Source organism: Elaeis guineensis, chromosome 2 (genome assembly GCF_000442705.2).
Source record: "Elaeis guineensis isolate ETL-2024a chromosome 2, EG11, whole genome shotgun sequence".
Taxonomy (NCBI): domain Eukaryota; kingdom Viridiplantae; phylum Streptophyta; class Magnoliopsida; order Arecales; family Arecaceae; genus Elaeis; species Elaeis guineensis.
Genome location: NC_025994.2, coordinates 87,837,007 through 87,863,566, shown reverse-complemented (window position 1 = coordinate 87,863,566; position 26,560 = coordinate 87,837,007). Strand labels below are relative to the sequence as shown.

The 26,560-nt window shown below is 37.1% G+C and overlaps 1 protein-coding gene across 1 annotated transcript in view; it reads left to right on the top strand.

Annotated features, from left to right (window-relative positions):
- The first annotated feature begins 812 nt into the window (after positions 1 to 812).
- LOC105055004 (uncharacterized) overlaps positions 813 to 26,560 on the top strand; it is a 33,097-nt gene continuing 7,349 nt past the window's right edge. The window contains exons 1-4 of the mRNA XM_010936691.4: positions 813 to 1,109; positions 6,140 to 6,213; positions 6,669 to 6,752; positions 6,903 to 6,983. Coding sequence (XP_010934993.1) covers positions 971 to 1,109; positions 6,140 to 6,213; positions 6,669 to 6,752; positions 6,903 to 6,983 — 378 coding nt within the window. The 5' untranslated portion in view covers positions 813 to 970. The remainder of the gene's footprint in view (positions 1,110 to 6,139; positions 6,214 to 6,668; positions 6,753 to 6,902; positions 6,984 to 26,560) is intronic.

Here is a 26,560-nt window from a genome sequence, read left to right as displayed (position 1 = left end):
AAAGCTAGTATAATAATATAAAGATTTCTTAAAATTTTTTAAAATTTTTTTAATATCATGGATGATATATGAAAATACAATGCAAGAGAAATTACCGATCATACATATTTTATTAATATAATATAATAATTATCGGTGCTTAAAATTGTTAAAAAAAAAAAAAAGCATATAAATTGCATCATGGGCATCGCGGCTAGTCTTTCATGTGCGGCGAACCGGAGCTACCATAGACTTACAATTTGAGTTGACGTGGTTAATCTTTCCACCTGACCTCGTTGATCTGATGATCACAATAACCGTCCGATCTTGATGATATCTTTCCCATTCCATCACCGGATAAAGCCGATGGCGCATACAGCATAGATTCCGTCTACTCTGGACTCTTATCCGGCGGGAACGCGTCATCTCTAGCGCCGTAGGCCAATAGTTTTAAGACCAAATAAATTACTCCTTCCCTTTGCTATAATTCCTTCCTAAAACCACCAAGGGGTCGGGGGGCGTCTTTCGCGCGGGAGAAGGATTAGCGTTCCTTCGCTGAAAAATCCACCGTTGGATCACCCAACACACAGATCTCAAAGCGTCCAGTGGATGATCCAATGGTGGTTTCGGGAGAAGGAAGGAGAATCCTTCTTTCGCGGGAAATCAGGGGTATTTCAGTCAATTAGAATCCGAATCCCGTCAACCGCCTTCCTCGGGGATGTCCATAAATCCGACCCAATTATATCCACCTCAATTACTTAAATACCCCTAACCGTTACCAAAATTACGAAAAAAAAGCCTATCATTATTTCCTCTATAATGAAAGCCGGCTACCGAAGACTCGGGATTCCGTCCGTGTTTCAAGGTTTGTGGGGAGGCCTCCATCGGGAGCGCAAATAAATCCGAGCGCTGGTCGGAGACTTCTGGGAAAAACCCTAGATTTTCTCCGGCGGTGAGTTCGGCTTCGGCTCCGACTCCAGGGCGTTTCGAGATGGGGATCCTCGACAAGCTCAAGAATCTTGACGCCTATCCCAAGATCAACGAGGATTTCTACAGCCGAACGCTCTCGGGAGGCCTTATCACCATCATCTCTTCCATCGTTATCGTCCTCCTGTTCATCTCCGAGGCCAGTAAGTTTCTTTTGCTCGACACGGTTTTCTATTTGTTTATAGGTGGTGATTTATCATTATAAGAATTTAAGCAAATGCATCATGGAGTCATGGATTGAAATAAAAATTGGATTTTGAGTAGGCTGTCTTAGGTTTGTAGATTGTGATTAATAATAAGAAAGATTCAGAAAAACGCGTCGTGTGGTTATGGGTTGAAATAAAATAAGATTTCGAGTTGATTTATTTATGCATTTATTCAACCTCAAATTTCTTTGAGCTTTTTTTTCTTTTTTAGATTTTTATTACTTTTCTGATGGCATATTTGGTTTTTATGGAATTTATGTTTCTATTGAATCCATGGTCTTGTAGGCATTGATTCAGTTCTTCAATCGCAAAATGAAAATTTAAGGTACAATTAGATTGTTATGAGTTACCTCGTCTTAGTTTTTCTTGTCTATTTAACCGTAATTTTTTTTGGAGATATATCAGACAAGAAAATATCCAAGCTGATATAATTCCTAATTGCTGGCATGCATTACTGCGACACTTGAAATACTGATTATCTATGATACATGGTGCAACGAAATTGTTTGAAATATCAAAGATATTCTATATATGCATGTGAAGCTTGATTTGCAGACACTGTGCTACTTTTAACAAGTTAATCTGCTCAGTGTTGCATGGGGTTTGGCAAACTTCCATGGTAGACCAAATCAATGGAATCAGTCTTTCAAGCACCACCTTCAAACTCATTGGATAGGTGGCTCTCTAACCCATGTTATCTGTTTCATCTTCTAGCAATATGAATCCAAAGGGTCATTTTCAAATTAGCTTTATCAAGATCTCTCTGCATCGTTGCTCTTATAAGTTAAGTAATAAGCAAGGTTTTACATCCCGGCATAATGTGGGACATTTTGGCTGTCCCATCTTGTTCTTGTGAGAAAATGGGATCGAGATGGGTTTAGGACTCCAAAACCCATTCTCAGAAGAAGAAAATTGAAAAAAATAAAGGAAGAGAGAAGAAAAAGAAAAGAAAAAGAAAGGAAAGAAAGAAAGATGGAAGAAAGGAAAGAAATAAAGGTAGAAAAGAAGAAAGGAAAGAAATAAAGGTAGAAAAAAAGAAAGAAAAGAAGGAAAGGGAGAAAAAATAAAAAAGAAAGAATAAGTATTAGTGGGATGCATGTCCGAGACTGTTGATGTGACAGAATGGGATAGTAGGGCATCCTGTTCCATAGAGAAACTGGGACACCTTCGTCCCATGAGATTTGAAACCTTGGTAACAAGCTTCATAATTTTGGGCATATAAGTGATGTGATATGTGGCCTTAAATTTAAAGCTACACAGATTCTTGCAGACTGCACGAGCCTATCAAGCTACTTTATAGGTGTACACAAGTCAATTGCTTTAATAAGTGAGATGTGCCTCTTAGTGGCCATTGAAGATCAGTAAAGCCTACAGGCAATATATAGGATCACTGGACATCAAAAGGCCTACTTTTGATGTCCATAATTTTTTTTTTTAATTTCAAAGAGGCCTACTGTTTATGTTTGTTCATGGTCGGCTGACGTGTGCAACTGTTTTCAGTTGGTCAGGGAACAGGGCTAGCCATGCTCAACCTTTAGTTTGAAACCTATTTCCCTTATACTAAAGATCTGCAGGTACCTTCACTCTTCAAACCCAACTTAAAGAATTGTGCTTGTGGGAAGACAGCTTCAAATGAAGTTTACCAGGCTTTTGTCCTCCTTTGTTGATTTTGAAGAAAAGTATTGTGTGTTCCAATCGCATGATCATGTGTTAATTGGCTTTGATACAAACTGGTTGATGTTTCTAGGTATTGTGGAATAAATCCCTGATTATTCATGATCGTTAAATTGATTTTAGATCACTTTTGTATGAAGAAAAAATCTATAACATCCCATTTAATCATAAGGCCAAAATATTAGTCCCTGATGGATCTGATAATTAGCATTGCATCTTGACATTGTAGTGCCCATTTGATCAATTTGATTTTGGACTTTAAGTACAATTAATTTTATGATGGAGCTTGTAGAGGTGGTATCTTAATATATACTTTTGCCTAAAAGCAAACAGTTGAAGCAAAAATGTGCACATGTACTGCTGCATACTTTGGTCTTGTCAGCAGATGAATATTGGGTTGGGTTTTGCATGAACCAAGTTGTTTTATGTTTGCTAAGGTTAGTATTGTTGTGACCAGAGCTGCGAGATCCTTGTGGATCGAATTCGAGGTATTTTTCTCAACAATCTTCGTCTCGACTCGACATTCGGCCTCCTTCCAACTCTGAGAGTTTTTTGGATAATCTCGCAGATCTCGCCCCCATGCCCTGGGGCATATGCCTGTCAAGTTATGGATGGGCAAACATGGGAGTCGAGTCAGACTAGTCGATCCTATCTCCGTCGTATGTTGTGCTTTGCCTGATCTGAGACTTGCTCGGGGTAGTCTCCTGCGGCAATAGAAATTTTACTTTGCGACGTCACTTATCGTCCTCTCAAGTCTTTCGTCTCGTGCTCGATCCACCTACACCTGTAGTTTCAACTTGCTCTGGGCTCCCATTGACTTCGGAAGCTCCACCTCGCACTGGACTTCTTGTCAAGAGGTAATGTCCTCCATACTTTCTTCCCCTCAAGATAATCCTACTACCGCATATGACCTTTAGGATTCTTCCATCAGCTCTCTATCTGTAGCTGTTTGAATCTAATTTGTTCAGTGACATAAGATTCTTTCTGAAACTGGGTATATATCGAACCTCACCCAATTTTCTTACGATTTCATCATGCATCTGTAAGCTGACCGTCCCGATGCCCTCGATTGCACAGCTTGATCCATCCGGCAAGCGAACAATGCCCTCATTACTCTTCAGGGAGACAAATAATTGCTCTCTACAATATACATGATGCGAACATGCAGAATCTAAAATCCACTGGTGGAAAGAAGTAGATACCTCCTCTGAGATCATGAGTACACAATCATCGGTCTCATCCGTGTCGCTATCTTGGACCACCGCCGCTGTAGCCTTCGTTCGATCTCTGAGCTGCGGACAATCTCTGACACGATGCTCCAACTTGTCGCACCGGTAGCATCTGATCTTGCTTAAGTTTTTCGTTTTGAACTTGGACCGTCCACCTCACGATCCCCTTCCGCTTTGTCTTCTGCCACCATTACCTCTAGATACCATCATATAACTGAGTCGCCATCTGAACTTGAGGCTCAGTTCTCCTACCTGAGAACCACATTCTGGAGTAGAGTAAAAGTAACCTCTTCCATCTTGATGGTATTCTTTTTCATTAGAAGAGCAATTATCAAAAACTCAAAAGAAAAGGGAAGCGATGAAAGTAAGACCAATATCCTGGTCTTCTCCTCAACTTTTTCATCAATGCTGAGGAGGTTGGTGAGAATCTTCTGAAAGTTGCTGAGATGCTCTTGCATGCTCTGTCCTTCGATCATCCATGGCTGGTAGAATTGCTTTCAGAGGAAGAGAGCGTTGGTGAGTGACTTCATCATATACATCTCCTCGAGTTTCGACCACATGCCGTCGGAAAAGTCTCGTCAAGCACATGAATCACCATGTTATCCGCTAGGTACAAGCGGATCGTATTCACCATCTGTATCTGGAGCCGCCTCCAATCCTACACCTCCATGGTAGTCGGCATCTTCTCGCACAAGAGAGCATCGATCAATTCTTGTTGGATGAGCACGTCCTTCATCCTCGCTTGCCACAGGAAGAAATTGCTCTTTCCATCATACTGATTGATCTCCATCTTGATTGAGCTTGTCTTCTCCATCTTCTTCGATCTGAATCAACACCACCGTAATCTGGCGCTCTCCTACGATCTGGCTTTCTCTGGTAACCAGGCTCTGATATCAATTGTTGTGACCAAAGTTGTGGACTCTTTGTGAGTCGAATTTGAAGCATTTTTCTCAACAAGTATTAGGGATTTAGCAATGTCACTTTTCCTGATCTTGTTCAAGGTTGATATGATGCAAGTCTTGATATACTACAGCAATCAAGTAACCCAGTGCGAGCTCAACCGACCTGAGATACAAGACCTAGAAGCATGCCAGCTTGATTCAAGTGACTTGAGATTGAAGACCCAGAAGCACGCTAGCCTAATAACATCCAGCCCAATCGTCATAATTTTTTTTTCATTTTTTTTTTGATCGAAAGATGTGAAAGTGCAGGATACACAAAGTTTTGAACTTAGACCTGTTGCTTAATAACCATATTTTAGGTTTTCTTAAGGATAAGTTTTAGTGCTAAACATTTTTGGCATGTGTGCATGTGCATGCATATGGGAGAGCAAACTTGGCAGTATATGAAACAAGGGTAACATATTGCCTGGATAAGAAAGGGGGATATGATATTATGATTCACTACCCAAAGGGAAGTTAGGGAGGTTCTCCATAAAATGATCAGAAATCTTTTGGCTATCTCAGCAATGTCAGCCGCAACCATGACAAGGGTCAAACATGGCCAGAATAAGGGAAGAGGCATATATTAAGTACCTGATCTTTAAAGAGAAGGGTAGACTTAAAGGGAACAAGTTGCACTTAAAAGAAAGACATGTGAAGGACTTGCTATGATTAAAGAAATGAGCTTGGATATTAATATGGTCATTAACAAGGACAGAGCCAACTATCATGAAAGAGATGAGCCTAGATAGAGAAGAATGTGATAGAATTTAAAAGGTGGACCCAGCATGGATTTGTTATTCAGACTTGGTAAATAGTTCAGAGTTCAGACCCTCTGTTTATGACTTCTTCTTTATGTTGGTTTAAAATATTTATTAAACTTTATAGTTTGCATTTGAAGTAAGATGCTGCTTCATGAAACAGATTAGCTTCATCTTAGCTTTCCTGTGGCAGCTAATCAAATGCCTTTTGATTGGATAATTTGATGATCTGCATTGGTCACATATATATTTGTAATTTCATTGCATTTCTTTCTAAGTAGAAATTATTTACACTGAATATCTGGATCTTCAACTTGTAAAAAGCACTATTGTCATGTCTTTTTTTGATTCATTCACTGCAGGACTATATTTTTATTCAGAAACTGAGACTAAGCTGATAGTAGATACTTCAAGAGGAGAAAGACTACGAATCAATGTCAGTATTTAGACTTTGTGCAGTCAGTTATTTGTGAGATTTGTTGCTTACACACATAGATTGCTTGGTGCATTTAGTATATGTTAACAGATGTATTTTGTGTTTTAATAAATCTGAGAAATGCCTGTCTTGTTGCAAAAGCTTAACCTGCTATCCTTTGTAAAAGAGTTTGAAATTCTTCTCAAGCATTTTGATTGTATGCCTGTACTACAACTATGCTGAGAATTTTTTTTCTTAATATTTACAATTTGATAATGGGAACAACATTTCATATTTTATGGTGATTCCGATGACTTAGTGTATCATATGCCTGATGTGCCTGTACTGAATTGAGATCTTTGAGTGGCTAATATATAGCTGTTAGGTTGTTATCTAAATTGCATTTGTGCAAGCTATGTGATACATTTACCTGTTTCATCAATAGAAACTGAATAATAACAATTTCTATTTTGCAGTTTGATATTACCTTTCCATCGCTTGCTTGTTCGCTTGTTAGTGTTGATACCATGGATATAAGCGGGGAGCAGCACTATGATATAGTATGTTCATACACCTACCTTTCTTTTTTTGCTATATATTTTACACCTTTTCTTTTCATTATCTTAAATGACTTGATGATCATATCAAATTGCATTCTGTGAATTATGTTCTAAAACACATTCTACGTCATAATGTCTATTTACTTGCAGAGGCATGACATAACAAAGAAAAGATTAGATCATTCTGGTAATGTTATTGCGTCGAGACAAGATGGTATTGGCGCACCCATGGTTGGTAACTTGGTGACCTTGAAACTCAATATGCTTTATGGTAGCAATTAATTCCTCTAAACATTTATGTGTTGTGTCCATCTTTTTTCTCTTTCCAGTTTATGCAGAGTATTTTTAACCTTTTGCAGTTATCTGTGCATGAAATTATTTTACTTTGGCGCTTGACAATCCTTGCAAGTTCTGAGCAACTTGCTTTTCTGTGGTTCTTGTTTTCTAGATTGGCTGTATCATGAGAGATAAATGGTTCGCTTGAATTTTCAGATTGTTAGGGTGATTTATAAATGTCTTACTGATGGTTGTATTGAGCTGATATATTCAACTTCCACTGTTATAAACAGTAGTGAACATCATAAGCTTGCTGGGACCATTGAACATTCCAAAGAGACATACACGGCCTTGATATTTAGCATACTGAGTTCTTTAGATAAGCAAGATACGCAGCATGATTTTTGATCTGTAATCATAACCATAACCATCAAGCTTGTAAATCCTCATTTGCCAATTATTTCTGTTATGTCTATCTCTGATCTGTTGCAAGCTTTTCCATGTACTTTTTTCCACCTATATCCCAGCTAAGTTAGCTTGGATCTTCCTCTTGGCTTGCTAAATCCTTCAATAAACTTTACCCTGCTTACCAGTTCCTTGTGAAATTTCTGTTGTACATGTTTGTGCATCGAAACTGGTTATCGATCACTTTCTCTTTAATTGGTGAGACACCTTTAGCCATGATTTAGATTCATTTGAAGCAAAATCTTTCTAACACTACTTCCATATTTTGATGTGCTGATTGAAGGCAGCATATATTGGAATAGGATTTTCTCCATGATAGACTCACAATGGTTTTTCAAATCCTGTAACATATGGTTTGGAGTGATGCCAATCAAGATATATCTATATCTAAAATTGTTAGGATTGAAGTTGATTGGAGTCATCTGAAACTAACTACAAATAAATGACTAGCAAATTGTTTGAACTTTAATGTTGGTCAAAACTTTAATCTTGATATTTATTGATGTCAGCTTGTAAAATAACATAGAATTTCTTGCAAGCATAGGCAAAGGTTGAAGATATTGTACCCTGAGCTTCAAGTGGTTTTGTGGATATGTCAGAGTTTTTTGCCTCTTTGTGTTTTAAGATTTTGTGTTAACTGTGAATCTTTAATCTTTTAATAATAAATTTTAGTGGTGGTTTGATATAAATATAGAGCTTTCTAGGTATATTTGATATCATCGAGGCTAATTTAAATTGAACAAATTTAATTGAGGCTACCTTTAAGCCTGTCACTTTGGAGTACAGATATAAGTTGCACTATTTCAGTGTGAAGGTCCCTGATGGTATTATGCCGCTTTAATTTTGTGTCATGAGCTCAACTGTGGAACCTTCTACTAGGGGTACTGCACCTTTTCCTCTATGACAGTCCACTGTCTTCTGCTACTTGAACACCCAGTCCTGAGTACCCTGAATTAGCCAAAATCACTTTTGAGTTAATGAATTTTGTGATCATTGTTTTCAAAGTTAGCCTTATAAGCAGTCCTGCATCTCAATGTTTAAAAAGGTTTCTATAACTTGCATTTGCAACCATATTTAATCCCATTCATGCAACTGCAGTTATATACTATATATAGTTATTTTACTGTCTCAGACTTTTTTCTTCAAATTTTCTAGGCATTTATTGCGGGCATATAGATTTTTCATCCATTTATACATCCTTAATTCTAATTAGTCTCATGCTTCATTTCTAAGTAGTTATGTCTGCCTTGCCTTCTATCAGTATTTGTAAAGAACTCATATGCAAGTTATGACAAAAAATATCCCTTTTTAAAATTTTAATAACGTCATATAATTGTTGTCACACTCTATATTCGGGACATGATACGGCCATGCTATCGAGAGATATTGTTCTCAATAATACGAAGCCTATCAATCATAATCAGCTAAAATCCATCAAAAATAAAATATAATAAAAGAGTCAATACCATCATTCATCAAGCAATTAAATCAAGATTGGTTTAGAGCATTTAAATCCAAAATCAATTATCAAACCCATGTCTCGAAATTCATAAATAGTTGACTACAAGTCCATAATTATCCTATAAACAAAGATTCGGCTACAACATCTCCAGGCTTGCTAGCGTAGATCCTTAAGTCTGGATTATCTTTCATTTCTAATTTTATTTGTCTAAACAGAAAAAGAAAAAGAAAAAGGAAATAAGCTATACCAGCTTAGTAAGTAAATCTTATACTATTTTATCTGGATCAAGCATAAGTTTCTACATACATCAATAAATCATTTAGAGAAGATAATTATTATTGTAAAATAAAATTTTTATAAAATCATTATATCATAAATCAATCATACTCTTGCATATGCGTAAATCATACCATTTACATAAACATGATTTCGAATGCATAAAATAAATAAATTAATAAATCATGTTAATTTTATAGATAAAATCATAAATCATCTGTCATTTTATCATATCATAATTTTTAATAATTCTCTTAGATTAAATGCTAAGGGCACTTTATACCCATGATAGGGTTGTAATCAAATCATGCCAACTACTATAATCTGTCGATGAGGGCTGTGTGCTGAGCTACTATAATCCACTGGCGAGGGGCGTGTATCGAGCTATTGTAATTCGCTAGCGAGGGCCGTGTGCCGAGCTATTGTAATTAGTACTGTCAAAATGGGCCGGCCTAGTCCGGCCTATAAGGGCCTAAAATTTAATGGGTCAGGCCGGGCTAGGCCCATCCAAAAAATGGGACGTAATATTGCTGGCCCAGTCCAGCCCTTTAAGGGCCGTGGGTCGGGCCGGACCAGCTCATGGGTCTTAAATCTCAAATGATTGATAAAAAAAATAATAATCTAATAAAAAAATCAACATATCATCAATTGAAAGTTGAAACATCATCAATTCAACCATTTAAAATTCAAAAATTCAATCCAAATATTAATAAAGTAGAAATTAAAAGTTTCAAACATCACCAATTCAATAATTCATCACACTAAACCATGTAAAATACTAAAATTTAATGTCCACAAAAAATCATATTTCACTATCTTCATTGGCCTCTTCCTCAAGCTGTATGACATTTGAATCTGCTTGTGATACATTTGTCTCCAGGCTATCATCTTCATCTAAAATTCACAATAATAAAAAAATTAGACAATCAATCTCATTGGAAAATAGAAATCAATCATCAATCAAGACATTAAAATAAATCTAAAGAACATAAAAAAATACCATTTGGAGCAAAGCCATGCAACCAATTTCATGTGCAAATAAGAGTTTGGACATTTTCAGGAAGGAGAGAGCGTCTATATTTGTTCAAAACACGACCTTCAATACTAAAGACAGATTCAGATGCTACTGTAGTAATTGGAATGCTTAACACATCACATGCCATAACTAAAAGATCAGGATATTGTGTAGTATCCCTCCAATACTTGAGTACATCCAAATTACGAAAGCAGTCATAATCAAGTGTTTGCTCTTCCAAATAAAGATCCAATTCAGATTTGCCATCATTAGATTTAGTTGCACTCCCATATTTCTTGAACTCCTAAAAAATTTTAAATATATTTGCAACAAAAAAAGAGAAACAGATGAGACATCAGATATTAAATAATATACAGCTGAAAAAAAATTAAAATTTTAAAATAATAAATTTTAAAAAATATTCAAAACTTACACTAAAAATTTTTGTATCCTTGGTTTTAGCTCCTCTACTTGGCCTAGGCAAAATATTGGATTGAGAATCACTTGCACTTGCACTTGATGATGCACTGGACTTGCTTGCATATTGTTCATAGAGTTTGTACAATTTCATCTTCACAAAATCTCTTTTCTCTTCAGCAATAGAAGGATCAATCTTTGAGTAACAAAATTCTAAAAATTCAAGCTTCATGCGTGGGTCAAGAATAGCTCCAATTGCAAGCATTACATTTTACTCCTTTCAATATTTGTCAAACTTTCCTTTCATTCTTTGAGTCATGTCCCGGATAATCCCATCTTCACAATACAAATTATCATTCAACATACATTCAATTTTTCAAACTTGCAAAAAATATAAGTTGAAGGTTGGATAAGATGAGTCAGAGATCTTATTAGTAGTCTCATAAAATGGTTCCAAGAATTCATATATTCTCTCCTCTCCTTCATTCATCGTCTGTTGGACAATATTTGAAATTTCTATCAACCAATTGGAGATTAGCAAAAGCCTTTTCATATTTGAGTGCACTATTAAGCATCAAATATGTTGAATTTCATTTGGTTGATATATCTAACCTTAAACCAATTCCTACATCAAGATCCATTTGCTTAACACATTCTTGAAATTTTTTCATCCTCCCATCTGATCCCCTCACATATTTGACACTCTCTCTGATTTTATACAAGGATTCACTAGCCACCTTCAAGCCTTCTTGAACAATGAGATTCAGTATGTGATCAGAGCAACATACGTGAAAGAACTCTCCATCACATAATAAGCTATTTTGCAAACGAAGATGACATTTCAAAATATCTACCATGTTGTCATTAGATGAAGCATTATCTAAGGTAATAGAAAAAACTTTTCTCTATACCCTATTTTTTCAAGCAATTAAATATAGTTGAAGCCAATTCAGCTCCAGTGTGGGGAGGTTCTATGCGAGCAAAATTGAGAATTTTACTGTTTAGTTTTCAATTTTCATCAACAAAGTGAGCAGTTAAACAAATATAACCCTCAGTAGTGCATGCTATCCATACATCAGAAGTCAAACACACTCTGTTAGGAATCTTAGCCATAACTTGTTTAAGCTTCTCTTTTTCTCTCAAATGACTTTTGTGAACATCAGCCACAGCAGTATTCTTAGAATTTATCACCACATCTGGATTTATATACTTTGCCCAAGTTTTGATCTTATCATATTCAACAAAATTATAAGGCAAGTCATGTTTAATGATAGTTTCTGCAAGTATTTTACGAGAAATCATTTGATCTATCTTTTTAGATCTTATTTTTCCTACTTGATCAATGATCATTTCGCCCACATTATGATATTCAATCATTTTACAACTTTGCAAATAACGATGCAAATGTGAAGTTCCATAATTTGAACCACCAGGTTTAGGACCAACTTTATATTCATGTTTGCAACCATTACACGTTGCTCTTTCAATTCCATCTTTTGCTTTACCAATTTTTGTGAAAAAATTTCAAACATCTGATGTTCCTATTTTCTGCTTCTTATTCATTGATCTAGAAATATTAGATTCAATTTCTGTTTCGATTGGAATTTCTGACGACTGAGATTTCATGATTTGTCAAAAATTCTACATAAAAATTATAAAATATAATAAACAAAAGATACTATGATTGATTCAATAATCAGTATGACTAAAGTAAAATCTAATGAAATAGTAATTTAATTAATAATTTAATATCAATTAATTTAACATCCGGTTTACAGATTAAAGAGAGTCGGGGAGAGAGATACCAACTGGTGGGCGACTATCGAGAGGGAGGGAGATCGAGGAGGAAGAGGGGAATCGTTCGGTCGGCGGCGTCGGTCGTTTGTCGGTCGGCAGCGGTCGGAAAGGAGCGTCGATCAGCGGAGAGGAGGGGCCCGGAGGGGATCGTCCGATCAGCGGTCGGAAAGGAGGGCGTCAATTGGCGGAAAGGAGGGGCTCAGAGGAGGGCTGGAGGGGAATCGTCCGGTCGACGGCGTCAGTCATCCGTCGGCCGGCAGCGGTCGTAAAGGAGGGGCATCGATTGGCGGAAAGGAGAGGCCCGGAGGAGGGGGATTGTCCGGTCAGCGATCGGAAAGGAGGGGAATCATCTGGTCGGCGGCGTCAATCGTCCGTCGGTTGGCGATGGTTGGAAAGGAGGGGCGTCGATCGATGGAAAGGAGAGGCTTGGAGGAGGATCTCGGCATCTTGCTGCTCGGTGGAGACGATCGTCTTGCTGACGAGGAGGCGGTCGTCCTGCGACGAGGAGGGGGCAGCGATGCGGCGGCGGCGGTGGCTGGCGATGTGGGGGCAGCGGGGCGACGGCGGCGGCCAGCGATGTGGGCAGCGGTCAGGATTCGGGAATCAAATTAAAAAACTTAGGTCCCACTCCCACCATCCTAGCCTCCCAATAAAATATAAAACCTAATACCTAATAGTAATACTATTACACTGTAAATTGTAATAGGATTTTTTGTTTTATTTTTTTAAATTTTCATGGCCTATCTGGGCTGGCCCGGCCCAACCCATATTAGCCCTTGGGCTGATGTGGGACGGGCCAAACAGGCCCGGTTGTTATTTGGGCTACTCATATGGCAGCCCAGCCCATCCCATTTACAGGGTTGGGCAGGGCCGGCCCTGTGGGCCAAGCTCATTTTGACAGTCCTAATTGTAATTCGCTGGCGAGGACTATGTATCAAGCTACTGTAACCCGCTGGCAAGAGCCATGTGTCAAACTACTGTAATCCACTGACAAGGGCTATATGCCAACTACTATAACCCATTGGCAGGACCGTACATAGCTATCTTAGAGCTCATAGTCATACTTCTTAAATTATATTTTCTTAAAATATGTATTCTTACCTCATAAATAAGTTGAAAGACATTTAACAACTTTACAGAGTTCATAATCCATAAAGAGAAATAATCATGGGATCAGTGTTTTCCTAACAATTGTACATATTTTTATAAATATAGTGTTCATAGTTCACAAATGAACTGTTAATATTAGAATATTTATAAAATCATACTTTTCATGACAATACATGATTTATATAATATCATATGCTTGATCCTTAATTTAAGAAAATATAGAATCATCGATGTCAAATTTTTTTTTTATATTTATAACGTCTTAAGTATTGAAAGTATCCTGTAATTTGAAAACAAGAAGTGTCTGGGCTACTTACCTCGTCTAGCTTAGCTCTTCAAACTTCGGTAGACGAATTTTTCGAATCTATTTAACATATTAAAAATATAATTAATTTTTATTCGATAAATTCAATCAAAGGGGAAGGAGACTGTAGTTGGATGGTCGATCCAACAAGCTGTCCGGGCATTGGGGTAGTTCAAGGCTTCCTAGTCGAGGGTCAAATCTAAGAGATTCGATCAAAATATCGTGAAGCTTGGATTGGATAAAGATCAAGATTGATTAACAAGATTCATCAATAATAGATTTTAAAGATACTCGACATGGTTGGGATGATTGGCTCGACAGGCTGCATGGATATCAAGGCAGTTTCGGATCTTTTTGAAAAGATCATCTCAAATTCATATTGGGGTCTGTAGATCAGATAGATAGAGAAAGAGGGAGTAAAAGGAGAAAACCTAGAGAGAGAAGGAGAGAGATGAGAGAGAGAACTCTTCTCTTTTTCTTTTTTTTCCTTTTCTTTTCTTCTCTTCTCTTTTTTTTCTTCTTCCTTTTCTTGGCCGAAGAGGGGATGGTGGTCTATGGTAGTTGGTGGCCGGAGGACTGGCGATGGGCGGTGGCAACAGGCGGCCGACGGTAGTGGCGTAGGGGACAGTCGGCGGCGAGGACCAGCCGGTGGAAATTCATGGAAAATGCCCAAAAATAGGGGAATCGGACCGTTCTTGGGTTTTGATGCACGTCGTCGGGCATCAAAAAAAAAATAAACCCAATTCTAACTTATCACATAGCTAGGGTAAATCGAGATCGTATCCATAGGGATCTCGGATAATTGTTTAATAATTATTAGAAGAAAAAGAGAAGATAAATTTTAATTAATTATTAAGAAAATAGTAATTTTAATTTAATTCACGAAAGAAATCAAATAGGAAAGAAGTCTCGAAAATTCAGAATCCACCATGCAAAATAGATTATATATATATATTTTTTTTATTTTTTTGTAGCAATGATGAGATTTATAATTGAGATGGAGTGTAATTTACCTCGGATAGGTATGAACTATATCCTTGGATTATGGCTCATCCGTCCAGAGTATAGATTACCTTATCTCAACTACAAGTTAAAGATTTGAATTAAAAATACAATAATTTATCTCTCCTAAGTACGCACCGTGCCTGTAGATCACAGCATGTCTGTGAAGAGTATAGGTTGTGTATGCTGAATCCAAACCTCTAAAGAAGAAAGAATATCAAATAAACATGAAGCACAAAATAATTCTTTATTTCATTGCAATGAAAAATAAATACAAGAAAAAGAAAATAAATTTATGTTGCCGGCTTCATCGTCTTCTCGAGTTGGAGAAATCTAGCCTTCCATGGAACACTTACGCACTAACATCTTGTTGCTGAGGAGACTCTTGGATAACAGCTGGAAAATGTTTGATTTTGAATAGAGGGAGAGACATGGGTTTTGATGTGGAGAAGAATGATGGTGTCAACCCCTCGACGTCTTCTACAATCTTCTTTTTATAGACTTTATTTTATGCGTTCAAGCCGTATTTGTTTCGCATCTCAACAGCCTCTTCTTGTCTGTATTTTTTTCATAAAATCATGCGTCTTTCTGTGTTTATTTTCTGTTTAGCCGTTCTTTCTACGATAGCTTCCACGAAATTTAAACCACACTCACCGTTTGCCAATGCACGTCCATCCCATGCATTCAAGTTGCTGGGTCCCACATACTTTTTAAATGCCTTAGTGATCACATGCCAAGCCCAGCCAACATCTTCATTTAATATTATCATGTGGGTCTCTACTTTAAATCACCCATTACGTGAAACTTGTTGACTTTTTAAACTATTTTCTTTTCAAACTTCATGTGCTGTGGACTAGACCATGCAACCAACTCTTGTATACCAAAGCTTCTGTACATTGTGTGGGTTGTATGAAGAGGTTTTGGGCCTTCCATCATTTTGGGCTTTTGAATTTTATTCTGAACTTGAGTTAGGCTTGATTTTGAGCATTTCTTGGGTTTGGACTCAATCTCCTAATTACCTGCAAAAGAGATTAAGAAGCATTAAATACCGACTAATAAAGATTAAATAATATAATATTTAATACTATAATTCATGTATTGATCACTCTCCAACTCGAACTTTTGCTCGTCCTCAAGTAAAATAGATAAATCAGTAGTGTGTATAGACTCGTCCTTGAATTAAAAGTTATCTTGACAGTTTTAAGATCAGATGATACTCGGCTAGACCATTAAAGTAATATTTCATTGGATTATCAATTCTATCCATCTAATGGTTGAGTGAAGTCCATAGAATTTTTAGAGTTTTTTTTCATCAATTTTCCACTTCATTCTTTAAATCCTCTAACTTATTGTGGGCTTAGTGTAGTGTCTTTTTGCAATTTAGTCCATTTATTCTCTCTTTTTTTTTGAATGTATAGTCAGTACAATGTCCTAACTCCTTAAGCTTTCTAGTTGACTCATGTAACGAGCTTTAGGTCAATGACTTCCAAACCAATTGGCTTTAGTGCATTAGGTGCAGAGCACCCCTTAGGCTTATTCGAGTCAAAAAGGCTACAAGTTAAGACTGACTCTACAAGAGATTTTTTTGCATTCTCACCTTTTGACGCGAACAACAACGCTTAGGTGAAAGGGTCCGGTTACTCAGTGAAAAATACTAAAAATTTATTTTATTAATCTGGATAAACTTTAACTTCAAGGTGGATTTTTTTTTTCAAACTTCGATTTTTTCACTTATACCCTTATGAAGTAGATTTCTTATTGAGATCATTGGGCAGAAGGTTCTAGAATTACTTCAAAATTCATTCTCATATTCTGGTCCAAACTCCATTTATTGGGCTTTCTTAATAATTTATCCCTCAATATTTTTAAAATTATCTAAACCGTTAATCATTCATTAATTAGAATGCCCGATTAACTTAATTCGAGACAAAATCTGGTACACAAAATTGATTATAATCATATTTTGAGGACTTGATTAATTTAATTATTTTCTTCCTCCGTCTTTATTTCCATTGTCCTCAATGGAAGAAAAGAAAAAAATAGAATAGAAAAAGAAATTATAAGGAAAGTTACCATTTGAGTTCGATGTGCTCGTTTATTATCGGATAAGAGGTTCTTCCTTTGCGGGTGTGGTTTGTTCGTGACTCCATCTGGGTTTTAGATGGGATGCTCCCTCCAATTTGTTTGATTGTCGTTCTCAGGTTTCCCTAGCAAAAGAAAAGAAGATAGATGAAATGCATAAGCTGGGTTGCCTCCCAGGAGCGCTAAGTTTAAAGTCTTCAGCCAGATTGTGCTTAGTATCATTCTATTGGATCCACTAGATCAACAGATTCAATTAGTTCTCCATCATTGATTCCTTCCAGATATGGTTTCAGACGCTGGCCATTTACCTTAAAAGTGTTCTCCTGTTTAGGTTCTCTGAGTTCTACAGCTCCATGGGAAAATACCTGGGTCACGATGAAGGGTCCGTCCCAGCATGAGCGAAGTTTTTCGGGGAAAAGATGCAACCTAGAATTGAAGAGCCATATTTTTTGATTAGGCTCGAATGTTTTCCATGCAATGAATTTATCATGATATGCTTTAGTTTGGGCTTTATAATTTTAGCACTTTCATACGCTTCATTGCGTAGTTCTTCTAACTCATTCAATTGGAGTCTCCTATTAGAACCAGCAGTTTTCGTATCAAAATTAAATTTTCATATGGCTCAAAATGCACGATGTTCTAATTCGACTGGTAGGTGACAAGCCTTTCCAAAGACAAGTCGATATGAAGACATTCCTATGGGTGTTTTAAAAACCGTACGGTAAGCCCATAGTGCATCATCCAAGTGTGCTGACCAATCCTTTCTATCAGGTCTTATCGTTTTTTCAAGAATATGTTTGATCTCCCTATTGGAGACTTCAACTTGGCCATTTGTCTGGGGGTGATAAGGTGTGGCAACTTTATGGGTTATTCCATATTTTTTCATTAAATTTTTAAAGTGCTTATTTGTAAAGTGTGTACCCCTATCACTTATGATGGCTCTTGGGCACCCAAACCGACTAAAGATGTTATATGTTGAATGAACTTGATCACAACTTTATGATCATTGGTTCTGGTTGCTATTGTCTCTATCCATTTTGAAACGTAGTCTATTGCGACTAAAATATACTCAAATCCAAATGAGGAAGCAAAAGGTCCCATGAAATCAATCCCCCAAACATCGAAAATTTCTACGACAAGAATAGGGGATAGGGGTATCATATCTTTTCTTGAAATATTTTCTGTTCGTTGGCATCGCATGCAATTACGGTTGAATTCATGTGCATCTTTGAATAGTGTCGGTCAATAAAATCCACTCTGCAATACCTTTGCTGCAGTTTTTCTTCCACTAAAATGTCCCTCACATGTCAGCGAGTGATAGAAGGTAAGAATACTTTGGACTTTACACTCGGAGACACAACATTGGATCACTTGATTTGAGCAACATTTGAACAACTCTGGTTCTTCCCAGAAATAGTATTTTACTTGGGAAAGAAATCTTTTTTTCTCTTGTTGGGTCCAGTGAGACGGGATCTGTCCCACTGCCAAGTAATTGATTATATGAGCAAACCAAAGAAGAACAGTGGAAGAGATTGAAAAGAGTTGTTCGTCCGGAAACCTATGTTTGATCGCTTCTTTATTGTGTTCTATCAAGATCTTAGAAATATGTTCTGCTACCAAGTTTTTGGAATCCTTTTTGTCTAAAATTTCTAAATCAAATTCTTGTAATAGAAGGATCCATCTAATCAGTCTTGGTTTTGTATCCCTTTCTGATAGATGTTTCAGTGCTGCATGATCAGAGTATACCAGGACCTTGGAGCCCAGAAGGTACTGCAAGCAACTCTTTTTCGATCGTGGTATAGTTCAATTGGGCATCTGAAAGAGTTTTGCTTGCATAATATATTACATATGGTTCTCGATTAAACCTTTGCCCTAATACTGCCCCTATAGCATAATTAGAAGCATCACACATAATTTTGAACGGTAGGGTCCAATCCGAAGGTTTTATGATTGGTGCAGTGGTTAAGGCAGTTCTGAGCGTATTATAAGCAGCCATGCAATCTTCATTAAAATCGAAAGAATTTTTCTTGGCTAGGAGTTGCACAAGGGTCGTGAGATTTTGCTAAAATTTTTAATGAAACGTCTATAGAGACCTGCATGGCCTAAAAAGTATCGTACTTGTTTAACCGAGGTTGGAGGAGGTAATTTCGAAATTATTTCAATCTTGGCTTTATCTACTTCGATCCCTTACTCGGATACAATATGTCCGAGCACGATTTTCTCACGAACCATAAAATGGCTTTTCTCCTAACTTAAAATCAGATTTGTTTTCACACATTGTTGAAGTACCTTGGTTAGGTTCTGAAGATAGTCATCAAAGGTAGGGTCGAATATCGAAAAATCATCCATCAAGATCTCTAGGAATTTGTCAACCATATCAGAAAAGATGACCAAAATACACCGTTGAAAAGTGGTTGGTGCATTGCAGAGACCAAACGACATACGTCTGAATGTGAACGTTCCAAATTTTCATGTGAAGGTGGTCTTTTCTTGATCAGTAGGGAATACCGGAACCTGATTATATTCTGAATATCCATCCAGAAAATAGAAGAAACTTTGTCCTGCAAGCCGTTCTAAGATTTGGTCAATAAAAGGCAAAGGAAAATGATCTTTTCTAGTGACGGCATTCATCTTGCAATAGTCCACACATACTCGCCAACCAGTTATTGTATGAGTAGGAATTAACTCACCCTCGTCGTCCTCTACTACAGTAATACCTGATTTCTTAGGTACTACCTGGGTTGGACTAACCCATTGGCTATCCGAAATCGGGTAGATGATACCAGTATCAAGCCATTTTAATACTTCTTTTTTCACAACTTCCCGCATATTCGGATTCAATCTTCGTTGCATGTCCCTATGTGGTTTGGCCTCAGCCTCACAGTGAATGCGATGCATGCAAACAGAAGGATCTATACCCTTTAGATCGGCAATCGTCCATCCTATGGCTTCTTTATGCTTTTTGAGCACCCTTACAAGTTGTTCCTCCTGGTCAGTGGTTAGGTCGAATGCAATGATCATTGGTAGAGTATCATTAGGTCCGAGAAAAGAATATTTCAGCATAACAGGAAGAGATTTTAGCTCTAGGATAGGTGGTGCTTCTAAAGATGGTACTAGAGGGCTTGATTGAGTCGGTAATTGCTCATATTTTACAGTCCAAGGGGGAATGGTATTAAACTTGGGAGGTTCTGGCAAAGCATGTACTTCTTCAGTATACCTATCAATATCCAAATTATCTACTCTAAAATGTGTTAGGCATGCCTGTAAAGGATTTGAGTTGAGCAAGGCAAGGGCGTTATCTTCTACAACTTCCTCTAGCACGTTGATCTCGTTATGGTCGTACGTGGGTGGTCCTTGAAATGCATCGAAAATATTTAATCTCAGCCTTTTGTTTTCGAAAGATACATCCATAACCTCGGTCCTACAATTTATACAAGCATTAGCGGTTGCTAGGAAGGGTCTTCCTAGAATGATTGGTATTTGGCTGGGGTTGCTGCCAGATTCCATATCCAACACAAAAAAATCAACAGGAAAGTAAAATTCATCTACTTTCACCAACACATTTTTTAGCATTCCACGAGGTACTTTAATGGATCGATTTGCTAGTTGTAAAGTTACCGTTGTAGGTTTTAACTCTCCAAATCCAAATAGGTCATAAACAGAGCTTGGGAGAAGGTTTACACTTACACCCAAATCTAATAATGCCTTTTTAATCATGAGATCCCCTATGACACAGGATATAATTGGGGTACCTGAATCCTTTAGTTTGGATGGGGTACTTTGCTGAAAAACTGAGCTGGCCTGCTCAGTTAGGTGTATTTTTCTTGGTATCTGTGCCTTAGATTTTCATTTTTATGTGCACAGATCCTTAAGAAATTTGGAGTATGCAGGAACTTGCTTAATAGCATTAAGAAGCGGTAAGTTTATTTGAACCTATTTGAAAAGTTCTAACATTTCATTCATCTTAATATCCTTTTTGAAAAGAAACAGAGGAGATTCTAAAGCATTGGGAAATGGAGCCTTAGGTGTAGGTGCTGGATTAACAGATTCTTTCCTCTCTTTCGGTTTCTTCTTTTCTGGTGTGGCCGGCATTGGTGGCTCTGGTTGCTGGGTTACTTCAGGTTGATTTAAGATTTTTCCGCTTCTAAGGGTCATAATCGATTTGGCATGTTCGAAAAAAGTTTCAGGACTGGTGGAGCTCTCAGCCATGTACTGTCCTTTTGGGTTATTGATGGGCTGATTTGGTAATTTACCTTCCTCCCTTCTACTAAAAACTGTTGCTAACTGTCCTATCTGGGGTTTTAGCTTTGCTATTGATTGTGTATGGGAGTGAAGGAGTTGGGTGTTCATTTCTAGTCCTTTAAGTGCTTGCAGCACTTTTTTTTTAAAAGCTGAGCTATGGGTATTTGGGGTGGGTTGGGGAGGATTCTGGTATTGTGACTGGGGTGGATACCTAGAAGTCGCACCTGGATAACCTGATCCTTGTTGCATCGGAGGAATCATTGGTTGTGGTTTCTATGAAAAATTCGGGTAGTTCTTCCATCCTGGGTTGTATGTACTAGAATAGGGATCGTTCATGCTAGAATAAAGATTGTTCCCTGATCTATGAGTGGTTTGGGCTTGATGGACTTACTCTTGTACATATTCAGGAAACTGTGGTGCAGTTGGACACTCACTCACAAAGTGAGTGGGGCTTGAACATAGTGCACATATATCTTGCATCTGACTAGATGGAGAAGGGGAATGTCCTATACTTAATAATCGATCTAATTTTTGAGACAATTCATCTACCTTATGATGGATATCTGTGGCATTTCCTACTTCATAGATTCCACCCCTCTTTGGGTTTAACATGGGTTTGTCTCCAATAGAGGCAGACATATGATGTAATAAATTTTCACTTAAAGTTTCAAACAGTTGTCATGTCTCATTTTCACTTTTGAGCATGAATGTCTCACCACATGATGCATCAACCATTTGTCGGTGTTTTTCAGATAGCCCATCATAAAAATATTGGACTAACTGCCACTTGGGTACAGCATGATGGGGATATTTTCTAATAAGTTTCTTTAATCTCTTTCATGTTTTATGAAACATTTCTCCATCTAGTTATGGCTTTTCTTATTTGATTAGTTTTTTCTATGAAAAAATATTTCTTAAAAAATTCTCCTTGGAGCTGGTCCCATGTTGATATAGTCATGAAATCCAAAGTATGTAGCCAATATTTGGCTTTGTCTTTGAGTGAGAAAGGAAATAATTTCAACCTAAGGGCATCATCGGAGAAGTTGTGAATCTTGACTGTTGAGCATATCTTAAGAAATTCGTCAAGATGCTTATAAGGATTCTCGTTACTAAGTCCATAAAATGAGGGTAACATTTGGATTATACTGGACTTAATTTCATATTGGGTGGCCTCTACAGGGGGCATTTGGATACAAAGAGAGTAGGTATATGTGGAAGGAGTAAAATACTCCTTCAACTGTCTAGGCGGATCATTCTCTTGATTTCAGTCTATATTTCTACGTTTGTTAGCTCTAAAGGTTTTTCCCATTTTTGGATCAAAATGTAGAATTTCTGGTCGTAATGATCTACGACCAAGCATACATCTTAAAACAGAAAATTTTTAATTTTTATAAGATTTTTTTTAAAATTTTTAAATTTTCAAACACTTACTCAAACAACTTATTTCTATCCTAGGTTATCTTAAATCTAGACAGCTCCTAATTGCCAAGGCTATCTTGGAGCCCTCCAAGCCAGAAACCGACTAACTAACTAGCCAGATAATGGTGAGATCGGTGGGAGTCTCTCCATGCTTTCACAACGGACCTAATTAGAGAACCACCTTTCTTCGGGCTCTTGTCCTTGTGAACCCCTTTCCTAGACACCAGTCAACTAGTCATTCCTGATTCGATCCAACTCTGCCGAGTGCCCTGTCCTAGTGAGCTCGAACACCTTAGTGGTCAACGTTTAATTAATTTTAAGTTAGGCTTAGATATGCAAAATGAAGATTATGGTTTTGGGGACTAAGGAAGGGTGATCAAATCTCCACCTTATCTAATTAATGGGTTAAGTGCCCTTAAAGTTAATTATGGATATCCAATGCAAAACAAATAAGGTGTCGAATCGAGTTAAAATTTTTATATTTTCGATTACGCTATATTAATTAAGTGTTATGAAATAATTTTTTTGAGTTTTGCAAAAAAATAAATTTAAATAATTAAGCAATAAATCACTAAGCTATAAAAAAAAATCCTAAAATTAAAAAGCACTAAATTAATTATTCTAATAAGGTAATCTAGTTAGGAAGCAATAAAAAAAAATAAAGCAAGAATAAAAATTGAAAAGCTGAAAAATATGTTTTTTTTTTCAAATTAACTGTGTCAAGATCTCCAGCAACGGCGCCAAAATTTGATGCATGTCGTCAGGGCATCAAAAAAAATAAACCCAATTCTAACTTATCACATAGCTAGAGGGTGAATCGGGATCGTATCCACAGGAATTTCGGATAATTGTTTCATAATTATTAGAAGAAAAAGAGAAGATAAATTTTAATTAATTATTAAGAAAGCGGTAATTTTAATTTAATTCACGAAAAGAAATCAAATAAGAAAGAAGCCTCAAAAATTTGGAATCCACCATGCAAAATAGATTTTATATATTTTTTTTACTTTTATGTAGCAATGATGAGATTTGTAATTGAGATGGAGTGTAATTTACCTCGGATAGGTATGAACCATATCCTTGGATTATGGCTCATCCGTCCAGAGTATAGATTACCTTATCTCAACTACAAGTTAAAGATTTTAATTAAAAATACAATAATTTATCTCTCTTAAGTACGTACCGTATTTGTAGATCACGGCATGTCTGTGAAGAGTATAGGTTGTGCATGCTGAATCCAAATCTCTAAAGAAGAAAGAATATCAAATAAACATGAAGCACAAAATAATACTTTATTTCATTGCAACAAAAAATAAATACAAGAAAAAGAAAATAAATTTATGTTGCCGGCTTCATCGTCTTCCCGAGTTGGAAAAATCTAGCCTTCCATGGAACTCTTAAGCACTAACATCCTGTTGCTGAGGAGACTCTTGGACAGCAGCCGGAAAATGTTTGATGGCAACAGAGGGAGAGACATGGGTTTTGATGTGGAGAAGAATGATGGTGTCAAATCCCCGACGTCTTCTGTGATCTTTTTTTTATAGACTTTATTTTACGTGTTCAAGCCGTATTTGTTTCGCATCTCAACAGCCTTTTCTTATCCGTATTTTTTTCGTAAAACCGTGCGTCTTTCCATATTTATTTTTTGTTTAGCCATTCTTTCTACAATTGCTTCCACGAAATTTAAACCATGCTCACCGTTTGCCAATGCACGTCCATCCCATGCATTCAAGTTGCTGGGTCCCACATACTTTTTAAATGCCTTAGTGATCACATGCCAAGCCCAGCCAACATCTTCTTCATTTAATATTCCCATGTGGGTCTCTACTTTAAATCACCCATTACGTGAAACTTGTTGTTGACTTTTTAAACTATTCCCTTTTCAAACTTCATGTGCTGTGGATTAGACCATGCAACCAACTCTTGTATACCAAATCTTCTGTACATTGTGTGGGCTGCATGAAGAGGTTTTGGGCCTTCCATCATTTTGGACTTTTGAATTTTATTTTGAACTTGAGTTAGGCTTGATTTTGAGCATTTCTTGAGTTTGGACTCAAATCTCCTAATCACCTGCAAAAGAGATTAAGAAGCATTAAATATCGACTAATAAAGATTAAATAATATAATATTTAATACTATAATTCATGTATTGATCAGGTTTTCTGTCCATGGCCGTTCATCGGTGGCCATAACTTCGCCAAGATGCGACGTAGGGAGGCCGTGGGACTTGACCAAGTGTCCGGCATCGAGAGGCAATGGCACTGCCGATTGGAAAAAGGAGAAAAAGTGGACTGAAAGACAAGAAAAGTGGGCGGAGGTCTTCCTTGGTCGATTTCTGATAAGCTTCTTAGCTGGCAGTGGTGATTTAGCATTGTAGAGAAGAGGAACCAAAGAGGAAGACTGAGGTCTTATAGTGGCTCCAGCAGCCTCTCTGGCTCAAATTTTCGGTCGGCATGGGTCTTGAAAAATCGGAAGAAAGAAAGAGGAAGAAGGGGCTGCAATGGTTGGCAATGAGAGGCATGAAGGGGGTTTTGGGGTCCTTTATGCCGGTAGAGTCCAAAGAGGAGGAGAAGTTCTCCTCCTCCGTGACAAAGAGGGGCTCTGCCCCAATTTGAAGAGAAAAAGGGCCCAGGTCATCACAATTGTGATCCTCTATGTTAAGCCATAGATATACTTGTGGCAGAGGTTTTTTTTAGCATGAGCTTTGGCAATGCTTGTTTGCCCAAGTAAATGCTTGCATTTTGTTTCCATTCTTGCATCAAAATGATAAGCCTGCAGTTGTTTTGTGCTTGGCAAACTCATTTTCTTTCAATTCTTTAGCATTTTTTTTGTTTTTTGTAGAAAAACTTGAGGACAGTCATTGTTTATAGGAGCAATTTTTTGCCATTTTATCATGATATTGCTTTGTTGTCTAAAGACTAGGGTATAGTACAGGTTATTAGGCTTTGTATTAGTTTTTCTTTTCTGGTGGAATTTTGTGAGGTTTCAGGCAGGGATCATGTTAAGAGACCTGAAATGCACACTCTGTTGTGTACTAGATAAATAAAGGAAAAAAACACTTGTACTTGGTGAACAAGAACTCCCCTTTTCCACCAACCTCACTTGTCTAATCTTCCCCTTCAAGCAAGGATGCTTGTTTATGACAGCAAAAACTGTTGTGCAAAGGTCAACAAAGATCTATTTGGCTCCGTCAGTTTTTGTGTTCGACTGTTTGCATGCTTTATTAGGGTTTTTCTTAATAAATATGTAAAAGTTTCTCTGCTTAAACCCAATCTTAAGCTGTTTCATCACTTCATTGACATTCTCTCTTTTATCTTGCATCATTATGGTAAGACTAAGTGGTCACTTTATGAAGAAATCTAGACTAAGTGGTCACTATGACTCTTCTAGCCTAGGCACCTGGAAGCGTGAGTGTGTTCATGATCACAAGGTATACAGGAACGTAAACTGCTTATGAAGTGCGTGCGTTGTAAGTAGTATTAGGAAACATGAAGTATAAAAATACAAGTTATTGGTGGTCTTCATTGTACCTGTGAGCTTGGTGGTTGACTGTTTGTCGTGCAATACTGTAAATTCATGTATACCAAAAATTATAGCACAATAAATAATATAGCATATGTTTAACTGTCTTGATAGCACGTGGTACTAAATAATGTGTAATATATTTGTAAGTTTAACGGTCTTGATAGCATATAATATCAACAAAAGATATGTGTCAAATAATGCATTGAAATGCAAATAACTTGATAGATATGCGATCAACAAAGTTTTTAGTTTTGGTTAAAATGATTTTTTTTGGCTAAAATCTATCAAAGATTGACCACATTTTTGGAGTTTAGTAGTTTCAGATAGTTCCTGTCATTCCTGTCCAATTTTAGTTTAGGGTCAGATGCTTGAGTTTCTGACCTTTGAAGGTACTCTTTCTCGTTAAGTTCTGAATA